The 26,812-nt window shown below is 38.0% G+C and overlaps 1 protein-coding gene across 3 annotated transcripts; it reads left to right on the top strand.

Moving 5' to 3' along the window:
• Positions 1 to 1,993: 1,993 nt before the first annotated feature.
• Positions 1,994 to 23,084, top strand: LOC136456086 (callose synthase 7-like). 3 transcript variants are annotated; one of them, XR_010759346.1, is made up of 42 exons: positions 1,994 to 2,465; positions 4,174 to 4,274; positions 4,751 to 4,848; positions 4,952 to 5,036; positions 5,121 to 5,237; positions 5,327 to 5,458; positions 5,562 to 5,651; positions 5,792 to 5,877; positions 6,072 to 6,204; positions 8,209 to 8,328; positions 8,416 to 8,492; positions 9,264 to 9,330; positions 11,093 to 11,200; positions 11,283 to 11,400; positions 11,513 to 11,844; positions 11,928 to 11,980; positions 12,049 to 12,109; positions 13,674 to 13,755; positions 15,109 to 15,158; positions 15,232 to 15,318; positions 15,443 to 15,526; positions 15,660 to 15,742; positions 15,825 to 15,906; positions 15,981 to 16,144; positions 16,232 to 16,355; positions 16,453 to 16,553; positions 16,647 to 16,731; positions 16,806 to 16,957; positions 17,237 to 17,346; positions 17,475 to 17,597; positions 17,678 to 17,746; positions 17,845 to 18,010; positions 18,086 to 18,191; positions 18,638 to 18,760; positions 18,826 to 18,941; positions 19,066 to 19,149; positions 20,333 to 20,445; positions 20,526 to 20,755; positions 21,235 to 21,985; positions 22,114 to 22,164; positions 22,246 to 22,431; positions 22,591 to 22,728. XR_010759346.1 is itself a non-coding variant. In XM_066455847.1 (42 exons), the coding sequence occupies exons 1-42, from the start codon at positions 2,258 to 2,260 to the stop codon at positions 22,942 to 22,944; spliced, it is 5,709 nt and encodes a 1,902-aa protein (XP_066311944.1). In that variant the 5' UTR covers positions 1,994 to 2,257; the 3' UTR covers positions 22,945 to 23,084. The 3 variants fall into 3 exon arrangements, 1 of the variants encoding a protein (XP_066311944.1); XM_066455847.1 differs by having other exon boundaries at positions 21,235 to 22,032; positions 22,591 to 23,084; XR_010759347.1 differs by lacking the exons at positions 21,235 to 21,985; positions 22,114 to 22,164; positions 22,246 to 22,431; positions 22,591 to 22,728 and adding an exon at positions 19,325 to 19,380 and having other exon boundaries at positions 20,526 to 20,662.
• The last annotated feature ends 3,728 nt before the right edge of the window (positions 23,085 to 26,812 follow it).

Below are 26,812 nucleotides of genomic sequence, written 5' to 3'. Positions count from 1 at the left end.
AACGTTCGCATATTATACATGTGATGATGTTCTATGGCGTATTGTATAATATTCACATAGTATAAATTGGATGTTCCACAATTATATTTGAGTATTCACGTAGTACTCTAGAGATATTTTGAAATATATTTTATGTTGTTCTACTAGTATCTATCTAATGTTCTATGTTTATATATTATTATTCCTTTTTATGAGTTGCTCAGTACAATTTTTTATGTTCACTCTACTTATTTTCTTTTGATATAATTTTCTTATCTATTTATTTTTTATTTGGTATTTTCATTTCATGTCCACTATTACATGACTTTTTTCCTTTGACTTCTCTTATTTTTGTTTGTTTTCTCACATTCACCTATATACATATTCAATTTTTTCCCTATATTTATATAGATTCTATAGTACTCTTTCGTGTTGATCTTCATTTTATTTTGTTTTTTCTCATGTTTATATTTTTTTCATTATATGTTATATCGCTGCTTTTAACACGCATAATAATACTTTATTTATTTTTTTGTTTCAGTGCATGGTATACTTGTATAATATTACTAATATTTCACGTGACGTACAACCGCATGCATGGTGTAGTGGTGGGGCACTAATTTTTGAAGGCAGAGGTTGTGTGTCGATCTCTTCTTAACAAAGTTTTTTCTCTTATAAATATTATTAACTGCATGGTGTAGTGGTGGGGCACTAATTTTAGAATTCTTTTTTCTCTTATAAATATTTATTAACTGCATGGTGCAGTGGTGGGGCACTAATTTTAGAAATCAGAAGTTGTATGTACAAATTTTAGTAAATTATAGAAAAATCATAAAATAGAAAGTTCAAATTCGTTGGACTTCATATGAGTATATCTCCACAGTAAATATTTGATATGGTATGCTTTAGTACAAAATTTTTGCTCTAGCTTTAGATTTATGCTTTTTCTATGATTAATTCATAGCTGCAGTTTCTATGGTCCTATTAATGGTGAAAATTTTATGGTTAACTAATCATTGTATGCTTGAGATGTAGTAAAAATTTATACTCATCGGATCAAGTATGATTCAATTATAGATTTATTCAGGTTTATACTTATTAAATTATTTTTAAATAGTTAAAAGTGTGTAAACATTGAAAATGTGTGCTCTCTGTGCAAGTTTTTAAACATTTAACATAACATATTATCACAGAGAAAATTACTCAGTCATACATCTATTCAAAATGTGTTTAATAAGCATAATCATCTTGTCACACAGAACATAATCATGTTTTTAAACACTTAACATAATCATGTTGTCACAGAGAACATAATCATGTTGTCACATAGAACACATATTTTCAATTTTTACACACTTTTAACTATTTAAAAACTATTTAATAAGCATAAATCTGAATAAATTTATAACTTAGTCATATAAGATTCAATGAGCTATGAAATTTTTACTACGTCTCAATCATACAATGATTAGTTCACCATAAAAAATTCATCACAATAGGATCACATAAACTGCAGATATGAATTAATCACAAAAAAAGCATAGATCTAAAGCTAGAGCAAAAAATTTGTACTAAAGCATATCATATTATATGTTTCCTGTGGAGATCTACTCACGTGGAATCCAACAAATTTAAATTTTCTATTTTATGATTTTTTTTCTGTAATTTACTATGAATTTTTAAAGGATTCAACCAAAATAAATATAAAAGAAAAAAAAGAAAGTCATATGTCCTGTTTGAAAAGACGGAAGAGGAGCTATGTTTGGACTGTCCTGTTTGAAAAGATGTCAGAGGAGCTATGTTTGGACTTTTACGATAGTTAAAGGGGAGCAGACATTTTGCCGAGAAAAATAACGCAGGAGCGCCCGTGGCGTGCCACATGCCACGCCGCCAGGTTTTTTCCTCTTTCCAGCTCGACCGGACGTGTGCCGGTGGCCCGGGGCAGCCGCAACTCGGAGACCGAGCGGAGAAAACCAAGCCCCAAATCAGCGCGCCTCGAAAAAGCGAGGGAAAAAGCTCTTTCGTCTCTTCTCCAGTTCTACCCGTCACGCGGCTAGGCTAGCCAAGCAGAGGGGAGTGCAGAATTCCTTGCTTCCTCGGCGGGTGGTCGAATACGAATACTGCGGTTGCCCCGCCGCCCCCGCAACCGCACCTCACCTCATCCCCCTTCCTCCATTCCTCCGTCAGTCCCGATTCTCTCCAATGGCGTATAAATCGCGCCGCCGCCGACCGCCTTGCCCTCATCATCGTCATCACCATCACAATCTCGCGTGCGGCGATGGAGGCGGGGCCGTCGAGTTCGGCCGCGATGAGCGTGGCGAGGCGGAGGCGAGACGCGCTGGCGCAGACGCTGGCGTCGCGGAGGCTGCCGGAGGGTATGGCGGAAGCCGGGGAGCGGGTGCCCGGAGCCGTCGCCCCCGAGGTCATGCCCTTCCTGCGCGCCGCCGACGAGATTGAGCCGTACAACCCGCGCGTCGCATTCCTCTGTGAGTAGTCACGCGGTGCCCCGCCTTGCGTCCCAATATGGATCATTCTCGTCCCCGGGTGCATTGTGGTAGCTACAGGAGTTGGTTGGGGATTCTACCTAGTAAGAATTTTCTTCTCTACAAGAGTAAACAATGCCACATCCCAAACCTTAATGACGTTACCACTTACCAGTAGATGTGACAAATATGTTGCTCTGCAGCCTGCAGCCAAGTACTCCCTGCATCCTAAAATGAGTCTCCGTCTCGCAATCTCAACTTTGACCAAATATATAAAAAAATACTAATATTTGTGATACCAAATAAGCATCATTAGATTAATCATGTCATATTTTTTTAGTAAACCTATTTAAATATACAAATGCTGATACTATTTTTTTTATAAATCTGGTCAAAGTTGAAATTGGTTTGACTCCTCATACTGTGAGATGGAGACTTATTTTGGGACAGTGGGAGTACTTTTACATTGTTGAGTTGAGATTTTGAGGCAGTTAGCTTGTTGTTGATGCCATTAGGAACAAGTGCTACTCAAAATGGTACTGGGCCAGTTCAACACTAAATCAGTGTACCCTGGATTTGCACTTTTTTATGTCTCGAGTCCTTGATTGCTGTAAACAAATAATAGTTTGCTCTTTATCCAGTAACTCTGACATAAAGGATCTGTCCTTGTTTTGTATGGTTATAGGATGATGCCTCGATGTAAATCCATATTGCATTAAAAAACTGTAGCGATATACACGGGTCCTTCATGCCAATACATACTACTTTATTAGGCAAACAATTCAAGTGGCTAGTAGTTCGTACTTGTTTGTTCAACAAAATCAATGCATGATTTTTTTTGCAAGCTATTGTTGCAAATGTCTTGTATTTGCACAATATTAGCCTGTTTGTTTCGGCTGAAACGATCGTGGATTATAAGCCAGAAGTACTGCTGGCTGGTTTGGTGTGAGAGAAAAATACCTGTTGCAGCTTATAATCCACGATCGTATAAGCCGAAACGAACAGGCTGTATATCTACAAAACAGCCTATTTTTGAGCTTTGTGCAAAGAATAATAGTAGATTCTCTACATAATACCTTGTGGAACAAATGGAGGACATGGCAGTAGGCAAGGGGGGGGGGGGGGGGGGGGGGGGGGGCAAGGACCCAGCTTTGCCTCCAGGAGGCTCTGCCAGGTTGTTTGTGGTGCAACAACAACAACAAAGCTTTTTAATCCCAAGCAAGTTGGTGCTGGATAGAGTTGAAACCCAACATGAGCCACATTGTAAAGGGAAAAGAAAGAGAAAAAGAAAATATAAGTATGTAAAGCGTTAGTAATAATGATCTTGGGTTTCATCTCCATATGAGTGGCAGGTTTTTATGTTGGCTTGACAAGCCTGTCACTACCTTTTAGGGAAAATGCATGGGGCCAGTTATGTTGAAACAACACAGACGGGGTTTTGTGGAATGTGCATAACTTATTGAATTAAACTCCCTGCAAAATGTTTTATGTAATTGTTTACTTTAGAAAAACAGTAACTAGGTATACTGTGCAAATCCTGTGCAAGCTTTCTAAGTTAAATCTTAATCTGTTTGATTGACATTGTATATCTAGTTGTATCATGCACAGCTTTGATATGTGTTCAATTTTTCTCTACTTTATCAAGGTTTTAGTTCCTTCTTTTAAAAACATGTAGTAGAGTTTATTCTGATATGAAGTTGGATCTATCAAGGTCGCAAATATGCTTTCAAGAAAGTTCAAAGAGTGGACCCATCATCAACCCAACGTGGTGTTCGGCAGTTCAAAACTTACATGTCAATTAAGCTGGACCAGGTAAGCTAGTTTTCTGTTGCTTTGATATCTTCCTATCCTCACACTAGCTAAGTCTTCTTCACTTGTGCTTAGTTAGTTAGTTATGATTCATATTCCTTGCTACTTCAGTTGTATCTTACCATCGGAAATAGTGTGTGTTGCCAAACCATATTCATTATTCCTTTGGCTTCTTAGAGGATCAAACTAATCACTTAGTGTTAGTGTTTTCGCAAAAAAAAAGTGTTAGTGTTTCCTGTTTCCTAGTCATGATTCATCATTAATGACACCATTGCATTCTTGATTTAGTTTGATAACAGATATAGCAGATTATTCCTTGCAGGGTTGGCTGGCATTCAAAGCACACATGTGCATTTTGTGACTATGCCTGCCTTCACTCTGAGCCAACTTATATTGATCCAGTTTTTCTCCTTTTCAAAATTTATTTACTTCACCTTTTGTTCAGTAGTGAATACTTGAAGTTAATCTCTGTCTGGCAGGATGACACACAAGTTCTGGGCAATGATGCAAATGAGATTCAACAGTTTTATAAGAAGTACTGTGCTAGTATGAGTCATATTTCAGAAAAGAGAAACTTGTAAGGAATCTATAAACTTTTTTATTAGAGTAGAAACATTACACATGTGAGCTATTTCTTCTCTGTTGCACTGTTAATAAACCTTTTTCTAATATTGAACCAGTGAGGAGATGGCTAGATATTACCAAGTGGCGTATGCTCTTTATGAAGTTCTACGGGATGTAACAAATAATAAAGTTGATCCTCAGGTGATGTGTTTTAATTGTTTGTTAGAATATATGCTGTTTTCCTATTTCCTTGGTCAGCTTCTTCAATACAATTTTCCACTCTAGGTGATGCGGTGTGCAGAAATGGTTGAGGAAAATGGTCGTCATTTCAAGAACTACAAGTACAACATTATTCCCCTCAATTTTCCTGGTTCTTCTGAGGCAATTGTGGAACTTCCGGAGGTCTTCCACTCATCTTTGATAACACTATTCTACTTTTTTGTGAAAGGCTGAAGTAAGTTTTGATTTTTGTTACCCTGTAAATGTTGTAGATAAGAGATGCCATTGATGCAATTAGTGACATAGATGGCCTTCCAATGCCACACATGTCTTCTATCCAAAGTCAGGGGGATAAATCTATCCGAGATGTAATTGACTGGCTTTCACTAGCATTTGGATTTCAGGTAATGTCGTTTTTTATCCATTCATGTTCTGACATCGATATGTTAAATTTGGCAAAAATCCTTCTTTTGGAACTGAATGGTGTGTATATATATTTTTTGGCAGAAATCGAATGTAGAAAATCAAAGAGAAAACATGGTTTTGCTTCTCGCAAATATTAGTACAAGAACTGCTGGACAGGAAGGGCATCCTTTGGTAAGATCAATGCTACTTTGAAGACATTGTTTGAGACTTTTTTTTTATATTTCAAGTTTTTCTATGCACCGGTGAACTACACATTTTGATTTAAACAAATATGAAGAAATCTTATACTGATCTGGCATGTTATTTTTCAGGTTGATACTGTGAATGAACTGTGGAAAAAAATATTTGGAAATTACAAGTCATGGTGTTGCTATTTGCATATTAGTTCAAGTATCATGTAAGTGGTGTAGTCGTTTGAAAAATCTTTATCATGTAATTATCCTACAGTTTCAAGTTTCTTTTTTTTATCTTTCCTCATCTCCTCCATTAGCATTTTTTTTTGAACGAAACCATTAGCATCTGATACCCTCCATTGTTCTTAAGAGCACGTACATGCCATTTTAATTTCTGCAATTTTATTTTGTCTTGTAGGATCAGTCATGATGTTACAGAACATAAGAAGCAACAGCTCAAGCTTCTTCACATTGGATTGTATCTTCTTATCTGGGGTGAGGCTTCTAATGTTCGGTTTATGCCTGAATGCCTGTGCTACATATTCCACCATGTAAGTATCTCTCATGAAAGAAACAGCATTTTGAGCTTCCTTCTGATTTACCCAGAGATAAACCTTTGAACTTAAATTATTTCTCAAGAGTGGCTTATCTATTGTTGTTTTTCCAGTTTCCATAGAAAAAAAGAACATTGTTGATCTATTCAGCTTAAACATATGTTTCAATGATAGTTTTCAAGATGTTTGTGTTGGACTAGTATAGTAGGTGCTGGTTGGACTGGTATAGTGCAGGTGCTGGTTGGACTGGTATGGTGCAACTGCTGTTTTGCTGATGCACTCACGTTAGTTGTGAGGAGGAGGGAGTCTTGGTTTTTGGCTGCTGCAAGCTGCAGCTGTCTGGTGCCTTCACCTGTTATTTATGGATGAAGGGGAGTACAGATAACAGCCCTAGTGCTTCCTTACAACCTAAGAAAAAGATTTGACTTGACTCAAACTTGCAGCCTAAGACTTGACTAACTTACAAGTTACAACCTAAGGTAGAGACCTTGACCTCTTGACTTGACTCACTAACAGAAGACTAACAGCAGCAAGGACTACTCTAACAATTTGAAATCTCCCAAGTCTGACTCTGACTCATTTGCTCCAACAGATTTTTTTTTGAAAGGACGGCAAAAGCTTTGCCGTTGTTTTATTAGAAGAGATTAGCCTAGTTAAAGAGAGAGCCGAGCTCAAAAACCTTACAACTGTGAGAAGAGAACTACTCAACTAAAAAACAACTCAACAAGCTTGCCGCACTGAGGACAACTAAGCACACGCTAGCCAAACAACTAGACCACTCACTCAAAAGTTCACAAACTAAACAAGAATAAGTGAATAACCAAGCACAACAGCTGCAACAGGGAGGAATTGATGACTGACAGCTAGGAAAAAAGAAACACAACTACAGAGACCACCGGAAACTACAAAGACCAACAGATATATTGACAGTTTTTTTATTCTTAGTTATTGCGGGATTGAAGCTTCAATGCTTCATCAAAATTTATACCTTTTTATAAAGCATTAATATGTGGTTTGATCATCAGAGGCAACATAATCCACTGACGAAAAACTTGTGTTAAATGATAGGCTGAGATCCTTAATACTTGTTATTCTACTCTTCCAGACCCTAATAGCTCAACACAAATCACATTGGTCCTTATTTTTTTCTCGAAAACGCAGGAGAACTGCGCTTCATTATATTAAGAAGAAAAAAAAGGGGGAGTGACCCCAGTTACAACACACACCACACCACTCCAAAATAAAAGTACAAACGCGCTTGTGGAAACAAAGAGGCGACCAAGACTAGACGTCCTCCAGACTGCAGGGCTACAGGGGGAGGGCGAGGCTGGGAAGCCAAGAAAGATAGCCCCCGCCACAGCCCAAAGCCGACTCTCTTCTAGAGCAAAACCCAAAACACCACCCAAGCTGGGGGTAGCTCCGTCAAAAACACACCTATTTCGGTGGTTCCACAAGGTCCAAGCTCCTAAGATCACAACAGAGTTGAACCCCTTCCTTGTTAACCCAACAGTAGCATTGCTTGAATTTTCCCACCACACATCAAAAGACAAATCTGACACATTGGTCCTTATACTATGTATGAATATCCATGTAAAATGTTGAATTTGTTAATAGACAATCACATGGTTCAGAACAATGGATATATGAGCCTCAGTTGAAATCCAGCCCATTGGTACTGAATATGAGTTATTTCTACACTAAACTACAATTTCCTAACATTAGAGTTGTAAAAAAGATGGATTAAAGCCCTTATAACTATGGGAAACTTGGCATTCACTTCAAGGTCCAGTTGTAAGCGTAGTTCACTGAATATCCATTGTAAAATGTTAAATTTATTAATAGTCGATCTTGAACTATACTACCTATTCAACCACCCTGTCATCGTGCACCATAAAGTTGAATTGTAATATATGTGTAGTTGCAAATTTGTTGAGTCTCTTGTATATACTATAATACTAATAGAAGACTTTGACAGCCACACAATTTTAATTTATGTGACAGATGGCAAAACAGTTACATGACATGGTTGATGAAAACTATTTTCAACCACCACCAGGGTTTGAGGAAGAGGGATCATTTCTGAAAAATGTCATTGAACCTATCTTTAAGGTTCTGCAAAAAGTGAGTGCATAAAGTTCAGGAAAAATCCACATTAAGCTTCTAGATGTCTTGTGCTTACAAAGTTATTATTCTTCATTCACCCTGAAGGAAGCACAAAAAAGTAGAGGGGGTACAGCAGGCCACTCAGCTTGGAGAAATTATGACGACCTGAATGAACTATTTTGGTAACTTCTCTGCCAAACTATTGCAAACCTAGGCTATTAATGTGTGTGTTTTCCACAATGACATTTTGTTTGACTTCTTGGTTTGTAATACTATACTTTAATCATTTAGAACAGACCTCACAGCCTGGGCCCAATGGCCCACAGGCCACAGGCCATACTCGCATGTGTTAAAACTGCATCATTTGCTGATGTTTCAATGCTTGCTTCACGGGTAGGTAATACCAAAAAACTTGTTATGTAGCAATTGACGAAGATAGTGTTAAACTGCTGGTGTGTACAAGAGAACCCCACGCAACAGTACCTCATGTCTGCAAACAGAGCTTGTTCAAGGTTGGGTATAGAATTTAGGGCCTGTTTGGGACTGTTCTGCTCCACCTTTTCCAGTTCGTCTCTCAACTTTGCTATCCAAACAGGGACAGCTCCACGAACTCTACTCCTGAAGAAAGGTGGAGTTGAGGGACCACTCCACACTTTTAATGGAGCACCTAAAGGGGTACTCCAGAAACTCCATGTTTTTGGTGGCTGCTCCATGGTGGAATTGGTGGAGCAGAGCTGGTTTTGGTGGAGTGGAGCAGTCCCAAACAAGCCCTTAGGCTTGGGCTGTGAAGCCTGGATTTTGAGTATAGTTTTGCGTTAAGAGAGGTCAAAAGAAACGTGAATTAGAAGCTTAAAGCTGTAGTTTTGTGATAGTTTATACAATATTAGTGTAAATTTGCATAATTTACTTGTTATTATTATTTTTATTTTTGGGATTTCTTTCTCTCCTCATAGGTCCAAGAAATGTTTTACTAAGCTTAAGTGGCCGTGGGATCTTTCTTCTGACTTCTTTTATCAAGGGGTAAGTAACAGTTGTTATTAATTTGATTACCTTCAGTATAGTGCAACACTGCAACTCCTAAACATTGCTGGAGTATGAGCTTAGTGTCAATAATCTGATCAATAACATTATGACTTAAGTATAGTGCTCAGTTTTATTTTTCAAGGTGCTCAATACAATCTGGAACAAGTGTGCTCATAACAGTATTCCTAGTCCATATAAATTTATGTGCTCATTACAAAGATTGCAATGTGCATCCTGGTAATAAATCCAATGTTTTACTTTTAACTTAGGAATAAGTTTTTCATTTGATATTGCAACTGTCTCCAATTCAGAAAATGCCATCACAAAAAGTCAAATTGAAAATATGCCAATGTAAAAAGTCTAATCTGAAATATGCCATCCATGCTCCAAACCTTAGCTTTATTTGAGACTATTGCCCAGTCAAGCCATGACGGACATGAGAAAAAACGTTTATGCCCCTGCATTCTTCCTCCTCTTTCTATTCTGTTCATGCTCCATTGCGGCCCCTTTTCCTTGGGTACAATCACACCATTGGAGGCACCAAAGCATGAATATTGAGATCAAGCTTGTATGCCCTACACGCTCACTCTCTCATCAATCATCTTGAACAAGCAAGGACATTAGGACACTATTGTCGCATTGATTGTGGGTTGTGGCTAACGACAAGCTAGTCGATGCAGTGCCACTGCGACATGCACCGTCCCTCATCATGAGTGTCCACTCATCCATGCAGAAGAGTGACATCGCTGCAGTGCAGCATGGCTGCCACTGCAGCCACCAGCCCACCACCGTGGGCACAGGTGGGAAGAAAATGCACTGCCTCTGCACATCTTCATGTAGGTGCTGGAAGTCTGGAACTCCTATTAGTGACAGATGCTGGCACCTCCAGGTGGATGCCTCTGCACTGTACTTCCTCATGCTGCTGAGCTGTGAAAAGGAGAGCGAGATGATTAGAGATGGATAGAGGATGATGAGGAACTCTGCCTACTGCTCCACATGCCTCCCTTTATTACTTGGTCAATCTTCATGGGAGGGCAGAAGAGAGGTATGGGAGACAGAGAGTGAGCTTGAACTCCAAGACAGGGGCAAAATGGCTAGTTTTGAAGAATTTTAATGGAAAAAAGTAATGGAACTGACGGCTGTGGCAAATAAGGGCAAGATTTGCATCACATATGGGCATATTTGGGATTAGGCCTTTTGCGATGGTATCTTTCGGATTGGAGACATTTGCAATGGCAATAGAAAATTATTCCTTAAACTTGTGCACAGAATGATGCCATGGATCAACTCATATTGTAAGCAACTAGACTTATTGTCATGTGCAAGATACTATGACAATGTAGATCCTTTGCACACTTAGGCATTAGATGTTTACAGAAATGACATTGGATCAAATGATATTGGATCATCATGTAGTTCCAGAAAACAGTTCCATCAGTACTATCCTAGAGCTACTTTAAGCAGCAGGTGCATATAATATTATTATAATCACCTTTTTTTTATAAAAAAAGTAATACATCAAAACCGTATAGCTTTTACTATAAGACATGCTAACATGTATCCTGGAAAGACATTGGATCATCGAATTTGTAATTGCATGGAAAAATTAATGTATTGTTCTCCCCAGCCAAAGATTGTCCCTAAAAAAGAGCCATTAAACATGATTAGAAATATTTGAAATTAGAAGAGTTTCATGTTAACTTGAACCAAATGTTTATGTCAGGTGCTCTTCTCAAACTATTTTTCCTTTTTTTTACAGCGCAGTACAGCAAGAAAGCCCAAGACCAATTTTGTTGAAGTGCGCACATTTCTGCACATATTTAGAAGTTTTAATCGAATGTGGATGTTTTTTATACTTGCTTTCCAGGTAATTCCTCTTCCTGAAGTGTGTGAAGGTTTTTTTGAGTTTTTCCTTGTGAATGTTCAGAAGATATACCTTGACTTTCCAGGCAATGCTCATAGTTTCATGGAGTTCTTCTGGATCTCTTTCTGGAATTACTGATGGAACTGTTTTCAGAAATGTCTTAAGTGTTTTTATCACAGCAGCTCTACTCAACTTTATAACAGGTGGATTACTTTTTTAGTGCATTGATCATGATGCACATGCACTTTATTTATGTTTAAGCTCAAAATATTTTTACATGGCATAACTCAAATTTCTAGTTTCGACTTTGTGCAGTAACTCTGGATATAATGTTTACTGTACAAGCATGGGGCAGTATGGAGTGGACAAAGATAGTCAGATATTTACTAAAATTCATTGTGGCCATTGCTTGGATAACTATTCTTCCATTGACCTATTCTAGTTCCATCAAATACCCATCCGGTGCTGGCAAAATCCTAAATAGTTGGATTGGGAATTGGTATAATGAATCAGTTTATAACATTGCGATTGTCATATATATGGTTCCGGATATTCTTGCTGCCTTGTTTTTCTTGTTGCCACAACTTCAGAATGTCATGGAACGCTCAAATTCACGAGTGTTGGTTCTCCTGATGTGGTGGATTCAGGTCAGTCACTCCTATTTGTCTTTACACAGTTGCTTGAAGCATTGAGTATCATTAGTTCTTACACAATGTTTTGCTACATGTAGCCAAGATTGTATGTTGGACGTGGGATGCACGAAGATATATTGTCGATCCTTAAGTAAGTGCTTCATATTTCTCAAGTATTGTTTTCCCTTACCATTGACGAAATTCAAATGAAATCAACAGGTATTTCTTCTTTTGGGCTGTGCTGCTCATCTCCAAGCTTGCGTTCAGTTTCTATGTTGAGGTATGTTAAGACACACTTTAAGCAGCATTTCTGTTATAGCAAAATACATATTTCGGTTTGACACATTGCTACTTATAGTCTTATACTGCTGAGCTGATGCACAATGGATATCATTTAGGAAAACAATTACTTGCATGAGGAGTTGAGAAATCTATTGCACCATATATGATGATCTGATGATTCTGTTCCCCTAAAAAGTTCATTGCCCAGTTTTCTAACAATTTTTTTGGTATTTGTTAGTTTGTACAATTGCAAATCGTCATGTTTAGAAAGTATAGATATGTCCCCAGCTCTTTCATACTAAGGTTTAAATAATTTGTTGTCGAAATTTCCTCCATGGTATTTGATTCCACATGTTATGTGGGGTTACCAGATGTTATTAGGTTTAGTTGGCAAAGCAACAATGACCGGAGTCATTGTCTCGATTCGTTGGGCAACTTGCTAGTCTAGTTGATGACAAATGTCAACTCTTTTTGTTTGGGCAATGAAGCTTGCCTGGGCGCTCGACCAGGCCCCTTCAGTCTGAAGGCTTTGGTTTGAAGTGAGAGAAAATAGGGAGACATGATCTGGAGATATGTTGTCACATATGTTCTTTTCGCCACCAGCTGACCATACACAGCTGTTGCACATGTCTTCTTTTTGCCACCAGCCCACCACACACAGCCTACACTGCATTGGTCAGTGAGAGATTGGGACGCATTGGGACTGAGAGCCAACCTCATCTAATTTTAACAAAAAGAAAGGGCAAACGATGAGTGTCTGCTGTAGCCCCATTAGTTCCTTTTTGGCAGGTAATTGGTAACCTAAAAAAATCGACCTGCTGGGGTGGGTGGGTGTTGGGGGGGGGGGGGGGGGGGGGTGTAAGACAGCCCCGGGCATTACGTTAAGAAGAAGACCTTCTCACACAGGTCGAGAAAACCCCCGAATCCCTGCCCCACACTTACACAGCGGCACCGTAGCCCATGTGAGAACGACCACGACCGGGGCCAGGCCTTAGACCTGTGCTTTGGTGTGGGACAGATGAGGGAATTTTTTTTAGCCCCAGCCTAAACTTTGCTCCCATGGGGAGTCGAACCTAGGACCTGAGGAGTGCTACACAGGCCATCGAACCAACTCAGCTAGTGGCCCTTTGCCAATAATTGGTACCCTGAGAGGATGAGGTAACAATGAGTGGCACAGAAAGGAATTCGTGTGAGAGCAGGTTTTGAGGTAAACTTAGTTAATTTGTTTGTTAGCATGGTATTATCTCCTTTTTCTGATTGAGGTTTTTAAGAGATGATTAGGAAAGGTGAAGAGGATCATGTACCACTACCCTCCACCTTTCAGAAACATGAGCTTTATAGTGGTATATAAAAAGTTTTAGTGCATGGGATATTTATCAAGATTGCCTCAAAAAAGAGAGACCTGCAAGTCAAACTCATCTTGCATGTGTATTTTTGTGGGAAAATCTAGAATATATTTTACATAGATAATATTGTTACATAATTTTGTTTGCTAATTCTTACATTTCAAGTCAAAACTTAAGAACAGCTTCTTTACTCTATTCATGATCATTTTTGTACAGATATCACCATTGATTGATCCAACTAAGTTCATTCTAGACCAACAAGTTGGGAACTACGAATGGCATCAAATCTTCCCTTTCTGTAAGCATATTGTGATGAGTTTGCTATTATGTTCCATAGTCCATGCGGTAATGTCTATGCTGTAGTTCTGTTTGTAAAATGTGAATGCTACTTATTTTTCTCGAACGACACAGGAGTTGTGTCATTTCATTAGGAATAAGAAGAGAGAGAAAAAACAAAGGAGAGGCAGAGCCTACTCCCAAAGAAACCTAGTACAGAATTTTTAGCACCACACGTTATAAAACACACTCGACCACAGTCCACTAGGTGCCTAAGCAGCCATAAGCAGAGACCTACAAAGCTGCTGTTGCAATGACTTAGCACCAGTCCAGCACCACAAAATACATTCCTCAGAAACTACAGCTAAACCTTTTTGGGCACAAGGACTAACGTCCTCAAAGACTTACATTCCTATGTTTCCAAATTTCCCAAGCACCAAAATGATGAGCAAAGTCAGTCCTTTTCTTTGATCCTTTGACCACCAGCTAGAAAAACGAGAATCCTCTGGCTGTGGTGCAAAGGGAAGTAAGCCCAACACATGAAAGATAGCATCACTACCTATAGCATCACTACCTGAAGTAAGCCCAACGCATGCAATAGTTATAATGTTTTGGTTTGAAGCATCACTACCTATAACTTTAGAGTAAACAAATACTTCCACTGATCGTGAATAAGTGATGTTTTGTATTGCGTGAGTCAACCATTTTAAAATTTGGGTTTCAAATTACTCCTTTTGTGTTGACCGTGGTTATTTGAATATGATACAAGTAGATTTGTCTCATAATGTACTTTCATAAAAGAATACTTTTAGTACGTTTATAAATATATTACAACTGACTGTACTTGTGATTGTGAATGATATGTTTTGGAGATGGTGTTGGTGTCCATAATATCACTTAGGAGGGAGTATTTAATAGGAAAGTTTGTTAGACCTATACCTCAATACCAATCTGAGAGTGTTAAGGTGTTGGTGTGTGTTTTGTAAGGTTTTTTCTACCCAGTTTTTCTTCTTGTTAATATGATGATATGCAGCTCTCCTGCATGTTTGAGAAAAAAATAATTAATGATAGCACAAATAAATAAAGTAAAAAAATCTTAAATTTAGAACACTGTGTTTGATATATTATACAATTCTATGATGAAAAAAGCATCATGATATTGTTTGAAATATTACTGACTTTAGACTTCTGAATTTGCTGATATATATTCTATTTTTGTTAAACTCCTCTGTACTTCTCATTTTTTAAGTTCATTAGCCCTGATATCATTTTCCTTGTCTTAAACTTTTGTCTTTTTAGGACTGTAGGAGACTATTGTGTAACCATGATACAAATTTGTAGTTGTGTATTTTTAATATTTTTCCTACTTTTGCAGTGCCACGCAACCTGGGTGTTGTCATTACCATATGGGCACCGATTGTCATGGTATTTAAATAAATTATTACAAGAGTCCTGATGGTGTTCCATTAGTCATTTCACCTACCCCTGTTACTTGTAGGTTTACTTTATGGACACACAAATATGGTATGCCATTTTTTCCACTATCTTCGGAGGTGTTTCAGGTGCCCTAAGTCATGTGGGTGAGGTCAGTGATCTCATTTGTGATGTGGTGTTTAGAATATGTGAGGTCATTTTTTTCTCAGGCAGGAGACAGTATGTAAGAATTTTTTGTTACCACTTACCAGATCTTACATTTGCTTTTAATTTAGATACGAACCCTTGCCATGTTGAGGGCCAGATTCAAATCAATTCCAGAAGCTTTCAGTAAATGCAATGCAACAAAACAACGAGAGGTTTCATATGCACAAATAATCTTCTTTTCTTTTTTGCACTGTTTTTAATTGTTATTAGCCAATGCCGCAAGTTGCTGAACAAGTTGCAACCAGTTGTTTGTATTTGACTAATTGTGTCATTCTTAACTGCCAGCAAGCATTTGAGCACAGAAGTTTCTTTTGTGTATGGAATTCATTCATCAATTCCTTAAGAGAGGAAGACTTCATTAGTGATAGGTTGGAACTCTAAAAGTTTAGTATGTCAGACCAGTATGTTATTCACCTTAAGGTTAAACAAGATTTGCTTTTATTATCTCAGAGAGAAGGACATGTTGATGGCTCCATCATATTCAAACAATTTATCTGTCATTCAGTGGCCACCTTTCCTCCTTGCTAGCAAGGTGAATAATCACCATATCTGACAAAAGGACCAAACATGTAAAATTAGGAAACTTATGGACTTTGAATTTACCAGGTACCTGCAGCTGTCCATATGGCCATGAATTCCAAAGAAGGGGATGAGCATGAGCTTATTGAGGAAGTCAAACTTGATCGAGACAGATACAATGCAGTTATAGAATGCTACGAATCCTTGATGATTATACTCAATAGCCTTCTACTAGACTCTAATGATCAGAAGTAAAAAAACCAAATCAACTAATTTCAATTTGAATTAACTAACTTCTTAATTGAATTACTCAGATGGTGTTGACATGTGCATTGCAGTATTGTCAATGATATTGATAGAAAAGTGACTTATAGCATGAGAAATAAAACATTCTTGGAAGACTTTGAGATGGCAGAAATCGGCAAAGTAAGTGCTACATTGGCAAAATTGTTACAGCTGCTGGTACGTAGTAACATTCTTAGTGCTATCTTTCTCCATTAATCTCGGTATGTCCTTTATATTTAATATTATGTTTTTGCTTACTATCTTACATTTGTAGAAGAGTGAACCTATTAATGATGTTGAAGAGAGGAAAATTGTTAATGCCTTGCAAGATTTTATGGAAATTACGACGCGTGATTTCATGAAAGATGGACAGAGGTAAATTTTATGATGATTTATATGGTCTTAACAGTTTGAGTAAGAACATTCCTCTTAAAATGTGATACTTACTTGTATGGGAAATTGTGGCAGCATTTTGAAAGATGAGAATGAGAGAAAGCAAAGATTCATGAATCTAAATATTAATATGATAAAGGAAGATTCTTGGAGGGAGAAGGTCTGCAATTACACTGCTTTTTAAAAATTCATGCTAATATTTATGTCGTACTGAATGGTGTGTTTTGGTTTTAGTTTGTTCGGCTGCACCTATTGTTGACTATGAAGGATTCTGCATTGGATGTCCCAACAAACTTGGATGCTCGCCGTAGGATCACCTTCTTTGCAAACTCGCTTTTTATGAAAATGCCAAGAGCACCGCGTGTGCATGATATGATTTCATTTAGGTGTGTATATTATCATCCGTGGGTTTTATTTTAAGTAGCATAGTTGGTATGCATATGTACAGAGTAGCTTACTGCACAGTTGTACTGTTATTACACCTTTTGGTCTTTTCAAAAAAGATATTTTTGTTTCAGAATTGAACATATTGAAATTTGTGTTTCATAAGAAAAAAATATCAAAAGTATATTTCCTGTGCAGAAATGTTGTTTATATTATGCTTTTTCCCCTTATTATGCATTTATTTTGAGATGCATCACGTTCTAACAAGCTTCCATGTTCAGTGTTCTGACACCATACTACAACGAAGAAGTACTCTATTCATCACATGAACTGAATAGAAAGAATGAAGATGGTATCTCAATTTTGTTCTACCTACAAAAGATCTATCCAGGTGAATTGCTGACTCCTATTTATGTTGTTTCTGAAACAAAATTCATAATATTGCTATAGACTTAGGTGAAAGTATTACTGAGGACTCGTAGGCTAAATTTAATAACTAATTCTTGCCACACTCACTAGATGAATGGAAGAACTTCCTAGAACGTATTGGAGTTGAGCCGGATAATGAAGCGTCAATAAAAGGGCGCATGGATGATATCCGTTTATGGGCATCTTACCGTGGTCAAACGCTTGCCAGAACTGGTAATATGGTTATCCTATCCTTTATTGACCTACCAAACTGTGTATTCTCTACCTAGCTTATTCTAACTTGTTATGTATAGTGAGAGGAATGATGTACTATAGACGAGCTCTTGAACTACAATGCTACGAGGATATGATAAATGACCAAGGTTAGCTATAGAGTTCTTTGAGCATGCACATTTTTATTTATGTGGATGCAATTGAAAATAGTATCCAGTAGTAATTCTGTGATGAATTGAATTATCAGGTTATGGCTTAGCTGATTTGGATAGAGCTAAAGCTGCAAGGTCCAAGGCCATTGCTGATATTAAATTCACTTATGTTGTCTCCTGTCAACTCTATGGCGTGCATAAGGCATCCAAGGATTCTCGAGAAAAAGGTCTCTACGAGAATATCTTAAACGTCATGCTGACGTAAGTTCCTGACCTTTTTTTCCTGTTTGAATTATATTTTCTGTGTTTACCTCAGTTTCATAAGCAAAAATACAGGTATCCAGCATTGCGCATTGCTTACATCGATGAGAAAGAAGTACAGTTACAAAATGGTAAAATAGAGAAACAATATTACTCTGTTCTTGTGAAAGGTGATGATGAGGTACTGACCTTATGTTGCATGACCTTAAATCTTTACCTTCCTTCTGTTCATATCAGTAACCACAATTATATTCATTTTACATTTAGCTTTGACTAGGTTCCTAGCACATGTTGGACCAGTAGGCAATGCAACTATGCTAACATCATAATTTGTGTGTGTGGTGGAGTGTTGTAGTCTCTTATGTACATTTCTTCTTGTTGCAAAGATGCTTTGAGAAAAAAAAAAAGAATTGTAAGGAAAATAACAACTGATTGAATATCCTTCATTCACTGTTCAGTATGTGAACTGCCCTTCAACCTAAAAGATGCATGCAACAGAATGTAGACCTTGAATAACTGTAGCTTTGTCTCGCTATCATTTAGCCAGAGAACATGATTGTATTAAACTGATTAGTGTTGCTTCCTTGCTGGTGTATTAGAATCGGTTTATATTTATTTTGTTGTCAGGAAATCTACCGGATAAGGCTCCCTGGTAAACCAACAGAAGTTGGAGAAGGCAAGCCTAATAATCAAAATCATGCCATAATCTTCACTAGAGGAGAAGCACTTCAAACAATTGACATGAACCAGGTACACTAGTCAATTATGTAATAGGTTTCAAGTTAGCAGACTTCTTACATTTTTCTGCTCTGTAGGATAACTATCTAGAGGAAGCATTTAAAATGCGAAATCTCTTGGAAGAGTTCCTTCTTACACATGGAAAGTCGGAGCCCACCATATTGGGTGTTCGGGAGCATATATTTACAGGAAGGTTGGTTTTTCTGTTTCCTACCAATTTATCTAACTTTGTGAGCCTTCATTTTTTCTTACAGATTTTTGAATAACTAAATTTGTGTTCTAATGCTAATGTAATTCTGTTGTCACCTGACATGTAGTGTTTCATCCCTCGCCTGGTTTATGTCCAGCCAGGAGACCAGCTTCGTCACTATTGGACAACGTGTTCTTGCCAATCCTCTTAAGTATAGCTCCTCTCTCTTTCAAAATTTAACAAACTTTCATCTTGTATAACTCTTAGTTGTTACAATGTAGTCGTGGATTGTGATCTTGACAAGGAACTCATAACTGTTGAACGTTCCCATGCTGCCCATAAAGGTTTAAGATTTGCTGATATTTACTCATAGCTTTTATGAATAGATTATATGAACAATATTCGATGATGGATAAGCATAGCCCAACCAACTGCAGGACAGGTAGATATGCAATTTGCTAATTGCATCAATAATTAATTAATTATGGTCTTGTCAAGCTGCTCCCATTAAACTTGATGGCTCTGTTAAGCATTGTTTTAACTAGAGCTTTCTGTGGCTCTGTAGCAGGCCCTTCGGCTTCTGCCTGCTGCATTGGTATAGCCTAGCATATTTTTTTGGATAAGCACAAATACAATTCAAGCTTCCACATGATCAATTTGATGTACCTCTAGCTACCTTCCATTTGGGTACTTAGTACAAGATTTGTAGCATGTACACGAACAAATAAGGTTAATATGAGAAAGTGATGTTAATGGAGAAAAGATAAAAAGTGGAAGTTTGGGGGATGAATTCTGTGTTTATTTGTTGTCTTCATTTGACCATGTTGTTGTATTTTACTTTGTGAAATGATTGATTCATAATGTTGCAATTATAGCTTTGCATGTCACTCCAACTGAATCAATACACTATCATAATTAAAATACTTTATCCCAGCAAATGTTTAAAGTGTTGGTGTCTATTAATGAAATGCCATGAGCAAAAAGCAAACCTTTTGTTCTGTTACATTGCCCTCACCCTTGGAGCTGATCAGTTGTAACCTGTAAAATGTCTAGTCTTTTGGTTATAGTTATCTTTATTTATAAATTTTAGAGGAAATCATGCTGTGGCTAGATATGTTTTGTAATTATGACACATTGCTACCTGTTGAAGTAATAATTTAACAGTGTTTTCAAATATATGCCAGGTAGAATTTGCACATAAAATAGTGGTATGATGGTATGAGATAATTTGCAGTTCATATGGAGACTTTTGGAGTCTAGGATGTAAATTCTCCGTTTAACTAATTTATGGGAGTGGAAGAATTCAGATGTGGTCACATTGAATTCTCCTGTGCTAACTTGTTTTGGAGATCCACATTAATATTGGAGTGTAAGTTAACAAATTTCTGATGCAGGGTGCGACTCCATTATGGCCATCCTGATGTTTTTGATAGACTCTTTCACCTGACAAGGGGTGGCATAAGCAAGGCATCAAAGGTTATCAACCTTAGCGAGGATATATTTGCAGGTTAGTTTTCCTGAGACTGTGCAAAAACTAAGTTGCTTATTTCTGCCCACTAAGCTCACAGTTGTTATTTGACATCAAAGGGTTCAATTCAACCCTGCGTCGAGGAAATGTTACGCACCATGAATACATACAGTTGGGCAAAGGACGTGATGTTGGAATGAACCAAATATCTAACTTTGAGGCCAAGGTGGCAAACGGAAATGGCGAACAAACACTATGTCGTGATATTTATCGACTAGGACACAGATTTGATTTCTACAGGATGTTGTCTCTGTATTTTACCACAGTTGGCTTCTACTTCAACAGCATGGTATGAGTCTCATACTTGGACTTATCAACTTAGTAACTGACATATACAACTTCCAGAAAGTAGAAAAGCAGATTGATTCACCCTATAACTTCTTATTACAAAAGGAAAAAATATGATATCTGGGCTTTGGAGTTTCAACTTTTGAGCAATCAAACATGGAAAAGTTCTCACTGCTAGAACCATTAGAAAAGTATGTTTTTTGAAAGACTGAAACTGGTACTTTGCACAAGATTAAGCTGGGACTGGAACACAAAAGTATGCTCCCTGATGTTTTATTTATTTACCTCAGATAATTCATATAAAGCTTTGCATGTTGTATACAAAATGATTAATGTGTTTTATTGATGTTTTCTGAAAGCAAGAACCAACAGATTGTAAAGAGTATATTATTTGAAGCACATAGTACACTAATCTTGATGCATTTTATGATCTTCGCTCTAATTTTCATGAGTTGACTTAAACATGTATATTACCTTCAGGTGGCTGTTCTCACAGTGTATGTATTTTTATATGGGAGGTTATACCTTGTTTTGAGTGGCTTAGAAAAGTCAATACTCCAAGATCCAAATATCCAAAACATCAAACCTTTTGAAAATGCACTTGCTACTCAATCTGTATTCCAACTTGGGATGTTGCTCGTTCTCCCAATGATGATGGAGGTTGGACTGGAGAAAGGATTTGGCAGAGCACTGGCAGAGTTTGTGATCATGCAACTTCAGTTAGCTCCTGTATTCTTCACTTTTCATCTTGGAACAAAGACTCACTACTATGGCAGGACAGTACTTCATGGTGGAGCAAAGTATAGAGCTACTGGGAGAGGATTTGTTGTGCGGCATGCGAAGTTCGCTGAGAATTATCGGATGTACTCCCGGAGTCACTTTGTGAAAGCACTGGAGCTGCTTATTCTTTTGGTTGTTTACCTAGCATATGGGAGTTCATACAGAAGCTCAAGTTTGTATCTGTACGTCACAGTTTCGTTATGGTTCCTTGTTTTCTGTTGGCTGTTTGCACCTTTTGTCTTCAACCCATCCTGCTTTGAGTGGCACAAGACTGTTGATGACTGGATTGACTGGTGGAAGTGGATGGGCAATAGAGGTGGTATTGGATTAGCACCTGAGCAAAGTTGGGAGGCTTGGTGGGTGAGTGAACATGACCACCTGAGGAATGCAACAATTCGAAGCTTGCTCTTGGAGTTCATCCTTTCCCTGCGATTCTTGATCTATCAATATGGTATTGTTTACCACTTGCACATAGTGCATAGCGACAAAAGCTTCTTGGTATTGTACCTGCTTATATTGGCCCTTGTTTTAATCTTCATTTTGAAACTCAGTTAACTTAATGCTTGCTTTCTCCAACAGGTTTATGCACTGTCATGGCTGGTTATAGCAGTTGCTCTTGTGTCGCTAAAGGTAACAGTCTGTTTTGTCTTGTAGTGCATCCTATTTTGTTTGATACTGCGTTTACAGCTAGAGTATGCTCCCTTGTTCCAGGTTGTTTCAATGGGAAGAGAGAAGTTTGTTACAAGGTTTCAACTAGTGTTCCGCATCCTCAAGGGCATTGTGTTCCTTGTGCTCATCGGTTTGCTTGTCCTTTTATTTGTTGGTTTTGATCTCGCTGTCGCGGACGTTGGCGCCAGTATCTTGGCATTCATTCCCACTGGCTGGTTTATTCTTCTGGTGAGCCATTCCTGGGTTCTTCCACACGTCTTTTTTTTAGTTACTTGTGTTTGCCATAGGATACTTATCACTCTTGTTAATCTTCATTTAGATGTGTTCTGTTTTTAGATGTATTGGCTATTCTCTGATTCATGTTCGTGCCACCTTCTGTTGCTTTAGATTGCACAATTATGTGGACCGCTGTTTCGGAGGTTGATCATAGATCCACTTCACTTGCTATGCTGCCCATATGGTACTGGTGGTGCATGCAGAGGTCCTTGCTGTGCCAAGTTCAGGCAGAGGACCGGTGCTGCGCTTAGGAAGATGGGACCATGGGACTCCATCCAGGAGATGGCGAGGATGTACGAGTACACCATGGGGTTTCTCATCTTCCTGCCCATTGCCGTGCTGTCGTGGTTCCCCTTCGTCTCTGAGTTCCAGACACGGCTGCTCTTCAACCAGGCCTTCAGCAGGGGGCTGCAGATCTCTAGGATCCTCGCTGGCCAGAACGGTAGTGGCACAAAGAGTGACTGATGCTTTGACTTTGACGGAGTGATCCATTCCGTTGTGCCATGTGGTATCTCGTTGCTATTGTCCTTTGCTATCATGTGTAGCATGAAGTATGTTCGTCGTCTGTAAAAGTGGAATCGCACAGTTTGAGTGTGTATGTTGGATTTTCGCCTCTTAATTCAATTCATATTGATTGGTTGTTACAATTTGATTTGCACGTATACTTTGGAATCTGATTGCATGTTGGTAGCAATCATGCAGTTTGCAATCGGGACGTGACACATTTTCCATCAACGACATGATAGACGATCATTTTGGTTTGACCGCCTTGACTCGCAAACTAGTTCTCCCACAGGTTGTGTTTCTCTAGTTGAATGCATGATTTATATTGATTTACTGTCGAATATTTGCTCTTGAGATACTTCAATTCACGATGTCAATATTTATTCAAAGCTTACGAGTAATGCAATTGGCCCTATCTTGTTGTCAAGTTATGATCGTTTTGAAGGATCATACGGTGTATCTAAAAAGATGCTAGTTTGGCCATTATGATCTCAAGTCTTTTTTTTTTCCTTTTCTTTCTTTTTTTTTTTTGCGAATTTGATCTCAAGTTCTTGTTTGTTGAGACCGAAGTTAGTGATCATGTTTTGTTCTGGGGCAATACAAAGATTGGATGATTGGATGTTGGCTGTACCAAATTTAGTTTTGAGAATAGCAATAAGGTTAACTATGGTTGGCGGCAATTTGATCGCTTTGTGCACATATAAGAATCTAATAGAAGTTGAGGATGTCATTTCAAATCAGTTTATAGCAGCCATCAGAAGATATTAGCGAAGGAAGAGAGCAGATTTTGTCATCTCAAAGCAAAATTTGAGTTTTGAGTACGATGAGACTACGTGCCCCTAGAAACAAAGGTATGCTATACATTTGAGGTAATCACCATGATGAGTCAATTTGGGTTCAGAAGATGTTTTTAGTACACAAGCTTTACTAAAAAAAAATAGGGAGAGGCTATATGTTGAGAATCAAATTTTAAAAAAGGAGGTGATACCAAATTGGGCTGCTGAAAACTAGCTAGGGCTGGTTTCCAAACCGGTCTGTGCTGGTTTTCTAACTGTTTCTCGCATCGAGACGATTGAAAAACATATATAGAATGTCTAATTTTGAGTCTTGACGAAGAAAATGCAATTTTGAAAAAGACGATTTCCAAATGACTTTTTCCAACAAGCTTTGTTTATTTATTTTTATTTTTATTTTTTGTCCTTGGCTTCAGCAACTAGATCACAACTTAGGCTCTCAAATTTTTGTGGGAGCAAGCGCAATCTTTTGGTATATTTGGTTGAGCTAAAATGACTTGGTTTTTGACAAAAAGATATTATCTTCTTATTTAAAAGTTATTTTAGGGCTATTTATTAGACATGTTTCTGGTCCATCTTATAAAAGGACCATGACCAACCAAAGTTAAAGTGGGGAAGTCGCATCCTGGAGACAACAACAATGGAGATCCTGGCCTTTTTCTAATAGGCTTGCTGCACAGATTACAATTACATATTGTGAGCTTTTTTGAAAGCTTGTTTTTATATGCCATAGACTTATTTTGTATTAACATTAATTGAGTACATAACTTATGCACATATCAGAATAGAACTTCCTTTTTCTAAAAAGAATGTTAAATTTAGAGTTTGGATAAAGAAATCACGCCCCTAGGAAGTTTCAGCCTATCAATAACCAGTCCCTGGGTTTTTCCTGGTCAAAACCGGCCCAGGCGTGTTTTACTGTCTAGTTTGAATTATAGTCGTGTTTTGACGTGATTTGCAAAGGATTTCATCCCAAATTGGTTTCCTAGCAGGATAATACGGTCTCTCCTCCATATATATGTGAGGACACAGCTTGAGGTATCACAACACAATCAAACAAACACACAAATCAATCTTTTTTTTTCCTTTTTCCTAATCTTTTCCAATGTCATTATATTGCTTCTCTCTTGATCTGACAACCAAGGGTGGCACCCTAGGCTCGTTGGCTAGTCTAGAGTCCACGCCCTGGCGAGGTCCCTCCCGGGCGAGAGTTTTGACAGTTCATTTGCTAGTTTACCTGAAAACTAGCCATTCTTGGTCATATAAGTGTGATAAGTTATTCTTTGCTGGTTTTCTCGTAAACCTTGTCATTCTTCACCATGTAAGCGTGCTATTGTTCCTTGGGCGAAGACCCAAAGGATTTCAGATCTGCCCAAGGGCTGACCGTCTAGTCCGACCCCAAAGTCGGCTACATCAATTTCCTTGCCTTTGCAAGACCTAGGTTGGCTAGGCTGATCCTAAGATGAGCTAAGCTGACTTGGTTTGTACCCAATGTATTCTTCGGTTTGTTTGCGATCCGTGCATTCTAGCACTTTGGATGTGGGACCAATATTCTCGTCAACAACTATGGAGCCTGAAAATGAAGATATCATCACTGAGCACGAAAGTTTCATCCTAGAAGAATCACAAGTCTCATGCTCACACGAGAAGTCTCAGGAGTCGATAATTCACTCTTCAAGGGCATATACGAGAACTACAATCATCTTGTGCTCGTCGTTCATAGTCCTTCTTTGTTTCCTTAAGAAGTTGTACAAACAAAGAAAAATCACTTTTAAGATAAGCTGGTCCAATCTAATTTATACTTTTTAGAGCAACTCCAACAGCTTGGCTATTCTTATTGTTGACTTATGGAGGCTATTTTAGAATTTGTATAGCAAAAAGTAAGTTTCAACAGACGTGCTACCTGACTTTGTAAAATAGGAAGCTGGCTATCACTTGATTTTTGGTGGCCATATATAGCCAACCACGAGTGCTTGCTATCTGACTTTGTAAAATAGCAAGACGGTTGTAGGCCTCTTCTTTTTTAAGGAGTTTTCTATTTCACAAAATGCCTAAACAATGGAATTTGACTATTAGTTTTAGCCAAGCTGTTAGAGTTGCTATTAGTACATATGAGGTTGCGGGGAGAAGCATGGCCAAAAAAAACTGCAAAAAACGTAACATTTGGCTTTTAGTTTCAGTTTATTTTGGCCATAAGCGGTTTATAAACTATACCAAATAGACCTATAAAAATCTTTAAAGGGATAGTTGTAAATGATTTTGTCTATCATAAGTATTACGAAATCTCGTGGTTGTTGTGGCACATGTTTTGCAGCCAAGAAAGATTGGTGATGAAGAGGGGAACCACATCGCCAATGTCAGTTGCAATGTGAAGGTTTCCCTAGTGTTGTTTTTAGTTAGATAAGGAATGTTTTTGTTTTTGACAGCAAAAGACCGTGGGGGATCCCCACAGTATGATTTTTATAGATAAGGAATGGTTGTTGTATTTAATTGTTGATTTCAGTGTAGAAAAGAGAAGATTTTATTTCATAGGAAATACAACATGAAACATATGTTCTGTTGTTATTGTTTTTTGATTGAAGCCAATTAATGGCTCTAACATTCCAGCACTTGTAAGTGGTGACTCAGGAGTGAAATTTGTCTTCATTCCATTGCTGTTTGTGTAGAGTTTACACCTGCTGGTCCTATTAGCACTAGTGTTGTGATGAACATGCTTGTTAGATATGCTGTGTAGGATGCCATTTGAATTTGTGATGAATAAAATGTAGCCAATTTGTGATGAATAAATTGTTGCATGTGGCATGTAACATGTGTCCTAGGTATGGATATTGATATGCATGCCAGAATTGCATCAACATGCATCTGAATATTGTAAAGTTGTCGACCATGTTGTTGTTTGTAGTTAGCCAACCTGGTATTTCTGTCGATGTCCAAGTTAGAAGATATAAATGACATTTCTGTTGGTTTTATATTTCTGACAGTAGTTAAAGGCGTCAAGAATGGTATCATGTTGGCTAGCCGTCACGAACAAGCGG

Source organism: Miscanthus floridulus, chromosome 6 (genome assembly GCF_019320115.1).
Source record: "Miscanthus floridulus cultivar M001 chromosome 6, ASM1932011v1, whole genome shotgun sequence".
NCBI lineage: Eukaryota > Viridiplantae > Streptophyta > Magnoliopsida > Poales > Poaceae > Miscanthus > Miscanthus floridulus.
This window is presented reverse-complemented; position numbering and strand designations above follow the sequence as displayed.